The sequence below is a fragment of the Ceratosolen solmsi genome, unplaced genomic scaffold, assembly GCF_000503995.2.
Source record: "Ceratosolen solmsi marchali unplaced genomic scaffold, CerSol_1.0 scaffold7, whole genome shotgun sequence".
Lineage (NCBI taxonomy): Eukaryota > Metazoa > Arthropoda > Insecta > Hymenoptera > Agaonidae > Ceratosolen > Ceratosolen solmsi.
Genome location: NW_011948413.1, coordinates 16,604,358 through 16,614,276, shown reverse-complemented (window position 1 = coordinate 16,614,276; position 9,919 = coordinate 16,604,358). Strand labels below are relative to the sequence as shown.

The window sequence follows — 9,919 nt, the reverse complement described above, 5'->3', positions numbered from 1 at the left end:
TTTTCTTCAAAGCTCTCTCGCACGCTTCCGCAGCCGATAAAGTGGGACGATGGTAGAAGAATGACGGGCGACGGGAAGAGTTGGTGGTGTGGAGGGGAAGGGAGTTTTGTTTATTTGCTGATTCTCTGAAAATCTTTCCCTCCTCTCTCCTCCAAAGCAACAACCTTTTATCTCATCTCTAGCTTTCTTTTCCACCTCTGCTGCTGGCGCACTTTCGATCTTCTACCATATTTCTCTTCTCAATTCGGGCCTGTCTGCTGTCTACTCTGCCCTCTACATCTTCCTTTTTCTTGACATGTATACGTACACTTTTTTATGTACACTTTTTCCAGAAATTTCGTATCTCTCTTCGATTCCCGCCACTCTCTTCTTCTTCCGCCAAATTGGATGTATAAACATTTTTTCGACCCGCGTTTTCTTTTTGGCGACGTGATATGTAAAACGAGTTTTTCAATTTAGCTTTCAAGTATAAATTATCGACAATCTATAAAGTACGTCAAAAAGATATACAAGAAAGAAGAATACTTTTGAATTAATAGTATCACGCAGTATAATTAAAAAATTTCCATCTACATGTTCTGCATCATTAGTGAAAACATTATTATATTCATTTAAAATGGTTGTTTCCTTTTTTAGTGAATCTTTAAAAAAATGACTAATTATAAACAAGATAAAAGTGCCGAGTTAAATTTTACATTATGTATTAATGTAGTTTTTTTTTTTATAAATAATATATAGTGAAAGTGGTTAGATTATAAGACTTTCGTGCAATCGTATTGTGAGAATATTTACATCGATATCAAAAATACCTTCTTTGAAATAGCTAATATATGTATGAAAAAAAAAATAAATAAAATAATAAATAAACGAGAGACACGTACTTTAAATTAGTATTCAAGAAAATCTAAAATTAATTTGCGATCTTTGAACATTCATTCTAATTATTATCTACACGCTGAAAATAAATTTGTATTTTATTTCTATTAATGCATCTACTCTTTTTTATCAAAGATTCTTTAAATATTTAAAAAGAGATAATCCATTGAGAGAAGAAAGCAACCGAAAGTGTTAAGGGAACCGGAATAAAACATTAAATCGAAATGCATCTTGGCATCTAAAATAATTTCATTGCATTTCATTAACTCTTTCGGATCTCTAGACTTCAAACGTCAGATATTCTCACAAATTTTATTTTTACACTTCCTAATGGAAACCTTAAGTCAGTGTAAAAAATGACTACTTACTTTACGAGCAATCTTTTGCCGCTGATTTGCGTCCGTTTTATTTACATATTCGTCTAACAAAATCATTTTATAGCGATACAAATTTAAATATTAAAATCAAAGCCTAAAGTAAAATCAAATTTATTATTATTAAACATATTATTTGAATAAAACGCTCTTACGCACAATGATAATCTTTTTTGCTATTCGATATAGATATTATCAATTTTCTATTAAAAAGAAATAATTATGTCGTAATTATTCGTTATATTATTCAGAGAGTATTTTATTTATATACGTAATACGCCTAGAATATTTCGAATAGTCGATGCGGATAAAACTAATAAACTTAAAAATAAAATCAAAAACTTTGCTGATAATGTAGAAATTAAGGCCGAACAGTTTGACGTTTTAAATTCTATTAGAAATAACTAGCTGGAACAAGATTTCATTTGTTCACGGCCAACATGTTACAACGAAGCGCGTTTATAAATGTACCGAAGTTTAGATTTAATCGTTCCTTGTCTCTAAATTCAACTCATCATTTCTTACTTCGCTCCCCTTCCCCCTTTTTTTCTTGTTCGCTGACCGTGGCGTACGCCTGCGTAGTACTATGTATTTGTCGTACAATTTATCGACGAGAAGTAATCGAGAGAAAGTGAAAAGTGAGAGAGAGAGAGAGAGAAAGAGAAAGAGAGGGGGGAAGGGAGTGAGTGAGCGAGTGCGAACTTGACAGAGGAGAACGAGAAATCACCACTTGATACGATGCCCACTTTAAAGCATCGCTTCGTTACGTTCGATTACGCTCAAACGCTTATCTGTAGTATCTGCAGCACTCCCCACTTGCTTCAACTCTCTCTCTCTCTCTCTCTCTCTCTCTCTCTCTCTCTATAGCTCTCTCTCTAACACTCTTTTTCTCTCTGGGTCTTGCCGATGCGTATTACGTATATAAATTTCGCGTACCTACTGTGGAACTAGAAATAGTGTTGATTGAATTGCTTTCAACGACCGTATCCAATATTTTCAGAGAAACGAATGTTGTGTTGAGGATAATTAGCGGAGAGTCCACACCGATCGAATTTGCGTCTGTGAGTGAGCATTGCGGTGCAAAATTACGTTTTAATGCAGCAAGGCTTTAAAGAGTATCGAGCGGTTTTGTTTCATATCTCTCCCTCCCTCTCCCTCCCTCTCCCACCCTGTCCCTTCCCCCTCACCAACTCGACCGCTTTTTTCCGCGTCGGTGAATAGACGATTAATTTTAACGTCATCATTGCTTGACTGTGTTTATGTCAACGCACATTTTCCCGATCTCGCTTTCCGTTTTTGTCCTCAACCTTCTCTCTCTCTCTCTGACTCCCGCGTATAGTTTCTGGCTTGATTGAATTCCATAAAATTTTCCATGATGACTGTCACTTCATTTACGGCAATCCTATCGCGATTCGATACTTTCATTGATACACTTTTTAGCAGTTTTCGGTGATACGGCTTTTGTAAAACTGCAATCGGCGCAATTCTGATATATCTATAGATAGGGAAAACGTTGTATTCGATTTTAAAGTACTTATGCCAATTCGAGATAGGTAACTTGAGAGGTAACGAAAAAGTTTTTAATACGATTGGCTAGTAATTTTACATTTCAATCCTAATTAAGCCCGAACAAATCCACATTTTCCTTAATTATTTTTTAATAACGTTTTAATTAGATATTGGAAATGTATTAAAATTCTGCACTACTGTATTCCACTTCAATTAATGAAAAATAATTGTGCCAACTCTAACATTTAATAGTGTAATGTTAATATCGTTTGCGGTATGTTTATTTTTTCGATCAAATATGTTAATAGAGAAGTGACTGCTCTCCATTTTAGTACGCATTGCTAATTAAAATTATTTTCCCCTCTAAAAGCTTATCTAGCAAATATAAAAATTTCATACAGGGACAAATTTGTAGGAGATTGCAATTAAGCGGTGGCTTAAATAATCTTACCCAATTATTGCAATATAATTTTTATAATTTTGAGTTTGTCAATTTATTGAAAATACAAATATTGAATAATGCGGCTTTTAATATCGCAATATTTAGAACAGACGTTACGCATTAATAACATCAAAGGGCATTTAATCCGATTAACAGTTAATTTCAATATCTATATTATACGTTAAGTTACCATTTAAGCGTGATGCAGCTCAACTTTAAAGCCCAAGCTCGGCGGCACTCGGGCGGGTAAAGGATTTCGTGAAAGATCAGGATCGCCGATAGAGACCATCTCAATAAAAAGCAAAGAAAAAAGCCCGAACGCCATTTATGCACACGCGCGTTTATCATTCATCGCGCGCGGGTATAATCTTACTTATAATGCGGTACGAGGCTCCGATCTTATATACCGGAGTGGTCGGGGGATTTCCCGCGGAACGCGTGAAACTTTAGTAAGCGATAAGTGGGACCTTTGTACATGGACACGAGGCACATTGTAATAAGCGTAAATGTATCTGTTTACAGAGAAGCTCGATATCGCCCGGCGAAAAGTATATCAGACCGCGTTCACCGCAGGAGCCACATCACGGCCATCATGCGCAAAACCATCACGACCATCCCATTCACATCAAGAAAATGAAGAAGGAGCAGGACAAGGATCTCGGACATGTGAGTATATATCATTGACTGCTTTTCTACGCTGTCTTCGATTTTTAATGCTCCTTCCATAACTCAAATTCACATTTTTTACGGTTGCTTTGAATGCCTTTTGAAATTTTCATATTTAACGTCTGACTCACGATATAAAAACGACTGTTTGATATTTTATATCCTTTTTACGAACATGGTGCTTATACAGGCGCATTAACATTTTAGATACAAATACATCTTAAACAATAGAAACTGAAATTTGTTCGTGCTCATGCATATCTGTTAATGGCATTTTTTATTATGCAGGCGCGATAAAAAGTAAATTGCGACTAAAAGTAGTAAAAGAAACTGCAGCTAGTCTACATTGTAACGTAGAGAAATCAATCAATGCTTGTTGTGGCTTCACAAATAACCGGCATTATTGAAGGAACGATTGTGTTGTACCTGTGCTTATCGTGTATTTTGGAGTTATTTTATCGAGAAAAAAAGGGCACAGCATCGTATTCTTGTATTGTTTAATGGTTCTGAACATTCGCAAAAAGTTTAAGGAAATGGTTAAGCTATACCGTATGTATTTCTGTTCTACCGCAGCTACGAAACATTTATATAGTGTCATTTTCATTCAAGGCGAAATTTCTCAACGAAAATTCAACCCGTATAATAATACACTTAAGAAGTTACATTCTGTCATCAGCTAAGTCCTCGTGCTTCCAAAAATGAATTAAAATTCTTAAGAGCTTGGATTGCTGCTAGTTTCCTGTAGACTGCTTGTTCGCATATTTAATTCTAATCTTTAGAGAAATTGAGACACAGAGAGAGAGAGAGAGAGAGAGAGAGAGAGAGAGAGAGAGAGAGAGAGTGGGTAAAGCAAAACGTTGGTAAGATTTCCATGAAAAGTAATTTGGATAATGAAGCACAGATGAAATGAACATATAACTTTGTGATGTTGAATATGTTGTCAAGTCCTTCTTAGCTATTAAAGTTCTCTCGAAAGAAACTTTATGTCTAGCCATTTATATGTATATAAATTCTAACTAATGCGAAAGCAAAGACCTTTGAAGTTTCATGAATTTTATTCAAAGAAAACTGTGGAAATGACCACAAAGAAGCCTACATCATCGAACGCGAGCGGTATTTATGTCTCATCATTTCTTCAGACGTAACGATAAAGATTTTCATCTCTTTTTCAAAGTCTCGCTTTTGTCTTTCTACATACAGTGTCAGAGTCGAAAGTCTCAGCGGATATTCAGCAGAACAGTCCACCAAGAGCAATGACATAAAAATGAATATGAAAAGGCATACGTATTCGGTAGCAGCTTGATTAAATAAATCTCTTCGATCATCAAAATGTGTATGTTCGTTCCTTTTTACAATCTGCTCGACACATAATCCAATGAAATCTTTTACGCCAAGCTATTCCTTGTAATTCTTTAATCGTATTTTCAACTCTATTAATTTGATTGTATTATTTAAATTATAAATAAGTTTCTATGGAATGAAATTATATAATCAATTATAAGTGTGCCAAGTGCCTGCTGGTTCAGTTACACCATAAGTCAAAAGTCTTGCGCGATAAGATGGTATTTTTAAAAATGTCATAGCTACTAAATTACAATAAATCTTAATCTAATTTTCCGAGTACAACGTATATTGTAGCAGCAAATAAATATAACTTTACTATTTCAAATTATCACTGACAATGTTATATACGCGCGCGCGTATAACACAAAGGAGGAACATTTATATATTATATATTTATATTTTAATAATGTTTCTCGAATTAAGATTGCAACTTCAGTCAGCTCCACAAAACTAATGCTTTCATTTTACAATCTAACACGAGGATAACTTCTCGTAGATAAAACCAATGGGAAATTACAATCAAATTAATACTGTCCCCACAGCCAAAGTAACCAATTTATATATCGAAAAATTATCTATCTTCCACACCTTTGACTTTGTAAAACGACATTAATTTCGCAACAAGGCACATCTGTCATTTTAATAATTCAATCATCATGCGAACAGAGTGACGTAGGCTACCGACCCCTTCGCAGCACCGTAAACAAGCCCCACTTTCATAATCGATTTTCCTCCCCCAGAGTGATGGCGAGAAGAGCGATCAGGACCTTGTGGTGGATGACGCGAGCGACTGTCCAACGAGCCCCGTTGTAAACGGCACCACTTCGCCCCGCGAAAACGGCATCGACAAACTCGGCGTCTCGGCCCTCGGCAGTAGCAGCAGCAGCAACAGCAACAGCAATAACGGACAGAGCAAAAAGGAGCTACCGCCCCACTCGCCACGCAGCGGCACCAGTAGCAATGCCAGCACCCCGTCAGCTAAGAAGATGGAGGATCGCGAGAAGGCGACGACCCCAATTTCAAAACCGCTGACGCCCACCTCGGCCACGTCGAACCCCTTGAAGTCCTCAGCCTCGAACAAGGCCGGAATGCAGGGCCCACCACCCCCGGGCAGCGTCGCCGGCGCCTACCCGGCCCATTATCCACCTGGACCGCCCCATCATCTTCCCCCAGGCTCGCAACATCCGGCACACGTTGAGCTTATGGCTTACAGCGCTTATGCAGCGCCGAGGGCGCCACCTAGCCTTCAGCAACAGCTCTACGACCCGCACGGAGCCATGAGAGTGCCGCCAGTGCCCGTCGGCTCGGTGCCTGGAGGAAAGCCGTAAGTCTCCTTTCGACCGAACCGTTTCTTATACATCAGCTATCGTCGACCACATTAACGGGATTTCGTTTAGTCAAAATCCAATGTCTTTCTCGGAAATTCAACGTGTTTTATTTCTCCTGTTTGCCGATATGTGATCAGATAACATTTGATGCCACGAATATCAATGCAAAGATGAGAATTGCGATCTTCTGTGTGCTTCTCAATCTCTACTACTGTCCGAACGTCGAATTATTAAAAACTTTATCTTAAAATAGTAATAGTGCATTCGCTTAAATAGACGACTAACTAATACCTATTTCAATGTTATTGCTTATCGTGCCGCAGAAATTTATAGGATAACATATTGTAGCTCACAATATTATATAAATATTTATGAAATACGCCTGATCTTGAAAGATTTGTAAGTTTAAAAATATTATAAATCCACTTAATACTTATTGACGTACTGTTAAGCCTGAATATTGAAAATAAATTCAATATAAATAAGAGTAATGTACTTTTTAGTTTCACTTTTCGTCGTCTACGTGGATAATTCGATGTTTTACTCGTCAATTCGAATGCAATTTCTTTTGCCCTTTATGTCGCATCTGCCTCTCAGCGCACATTAGAGCATAAACGTTGCTAAAATTGATTCTATAAAGTCCTTTCAAATGAGATAACATCCTTCGCGATTAATAATAATCCACATTCGAAAGCGCGATTAAAAAATATTATCCATGATTAAAGATTATTGACTCTCCTCTGATATTGGCCCTAACCGCGACCTTATATACATAACTATCACAGCACGGTCACAATGTAGCGTAAGTTGGATACGAATTGCATTATTAAAACGATGCCGTCCTTTTACAAATTTTACAGAGCCTATAGCTTCCACGTATCTAACGACAACGTGATGGTGCCAGTGCCCTTTCCGCCAGACGCCCTCATAGGTGCTGGAATTCCACGCCATGCGCGTCAAATCAACACCCTAACCCATGGCGAAGTCGTCTGCGCCGTAACGATCTCCAACCCGACCAAGTACGTTTATACGGGCGGCAAGGGCTGCGTCAAGGTCTGGGACATAAGCCAGGGCGGCAGCAGCAGTGCCAAGCCCGTATCTCAGCTCGATTGTCTCCAGCGCGACAACTACATCAGGTCGGTGAAGTTACTGCCTGATGGGAGGACCCTCATCGTCGGCGGTGAAGCCAGCCAACTCAGCATCTGGGATCTGGCCAGCCCCACGCCGAGAATCAAATCCGAGCTCACGTCCTCGGCACCAGCCTGCTATGCCCTTGCGATCTCTCCAGACTCTAAAGTCTGCTTCAGCTGCTGCAGCGACGGTAACATCGCCGTCTGGGATCTGCAGAACCAGTCGCTGGTCCGGCAATTCCAGGGCCACACGGACGGCGCCTCCTGCATCGACATCTCCGCCGACGGTTCGAAATTGTGGACCGGCGGTTTGGACAATACCGTGAGGTCGTGGGACCTGAGAGAGGGCAGGCAGTTGCAGCAACACGACTTCACTTCGCAGATCTTCTCGCTGGGCTACTGTCCGACAGGCGAATGGCTAGCCGTGGGCATGGAGAATTCGAACGTCGAGGTGCTTCACGCGACAAAGCCCGACAAGTACCAGCTGCACCTGCACGAGTCCTGCGTGCTGTCATTGAGATTCGCGTCCTGTGGCAAGTGGTTCGTTTCGACCGGCAAGGACAATCTCCTCAACGCCTGGCGCACGCCTTACGGAGCTTCGATATTCCAGGTGAGCGATTTTACGACAGCAAGCCTTAAACGTTTTATGACTGACGCGACGCTCACACTGGGACCGCCTGCCTTTTCTCTCCAGCAGCAACACTTTTTTCTCTCTTGCCCTTTCGTCGCTTTATTACGACAGATTTTTATTGCTCCCGTTTGCATGCATCGACCAACGACGACGGCCTTTCTCTCTCTTTTCTTCTTCGTTTTTTCTTTCCTTTTTTCATTTTTCTTTCATTTTTATGGGCTTCGCAAAACTACCGTGATATGGCAGTTTATCGTCTATTCTTTTTTACTTTTAGAGCCCACGTTCTTTACCGGTAACTTGTTTCCGTTTTTATTCGGTATCATGTTAAGGTTAGACACAACTGAATTTTAACGCTGCCATTTCCTTACCGAGACTCAAACTAACATAAATCTATATTAATATATATATATATATGCATATATATATATTGTTCGTAAAATCACTGGCAATCAAAATTTTAATCATTTGGATTGTTCTATTATTTAATTATATTATGCGTATGTAACTAACTGAATATTTGATTAACATACATGAATTTACCCCATTTAAACTAATTAGTAAACAAATTTAGCTTAATAGCTAACGTCTGAAATTTATACTGATAAAAGTATTTATCTATAGTTTATCTGCATTTGCAAACAGAAGGTGCAAAATGCGAAGCTCATCTTCGAGTAAAGACCTCCGATCACTATGCTAACTTATCTACCCATCAATCCGCATTTTCATATAACAATAAATGAATTAAACGAGAAACATTGTTTTATCGCGAGTTTAGGAAACGTTGCAAATATAATTTCACGCCTTTGTTTGAGAAAATTAAGCTCAAGAAAGATTTTTCGTATTAAGCTACGCTTTGGCATTCCAAAAATTTTTCGCAACTTAAATTCCATAGTTTAGCAGAATTATTCATAGTACTTATACATATACTAGGAGCGTCGTATTTTCATTATTGAACGATTGCTCTTCAGTTGTTCATTATAGCTCTTAGTTTATTGTTCTATCCAACTATGAGAATTTACTTAATGCTGTAAAAATTCGTTTAAACTGCTTGTAATTCAAAGTTCAAGTATTGATAATAAAATTTTTAGTTCTAACTTCGTATGTGACCTCAAGGAAGTCATTGAAATTCAGAATCGGTTTTCTTACTTTGAAAAATTTTGAATTCGTTTTTATGCAACTTTGGATTTCAATTTTTTACTAGATGCGAGTTCTGCAAGTTACTACCAACATACATAATCAGAAGCTGATATATTTCATGATAATCCCTGTTTTAAAATTTTATTATTATTATTATTATTATTATTATTATTATTAATATTAATAGTAGTAGTACCAGTAGTAGTAGTCTGATTCGAAATAAAATGGCTGTCAAGCAAGTTAATGAAAACCGACTAAATGCAAACGGGCCTATAATTATGAGCGTAAAATAACGCGTTCTAAGAGACACGAGTATACCGCATATTGCACCAAACTGCTAGCATTTCAGAAGTGAGAAAGAAATTTAGAAGTGTCCGACTGTTCTGCCAATTTACTCACTTCGCACCCTCCCAGCCCCTCCTTGTCTCTTTTGAAGAGCATTAGCGTAAATTCATAGTACAAAGAAGAAAAATGTAGGCGAA

General features: G+C 38.2%; 1 protein-coding gene across 1 annotated transcript in view; it reads left to right on the top strand.

Moving 5' to 3' along the window:
• The window catches only part of LOC105367562 (protein groucho-1-like), an 82,473-nt gene that overhangs the window by 72,207 nt on the left and 347 nt on the right, over positions 1–9,919 (top strand). Inside the window, exons 8-10 of the mRNA XM_011506322.1 lie at positions 3,724–3,867; positions 5,952–6,535; positions 7,400–8,279. Of these exons, the coding sequence (XP_011504624.1) occupies positions 3,724–3,867; positions 5,952–6,535; positions 7,400–8,279 (1,608 nt within the window). The remainder of the gene's footprint in view (positions 1–3,723; positions 3,868–5,951; positions 6,536–7,399; positions 8,280–9,919) is intronic.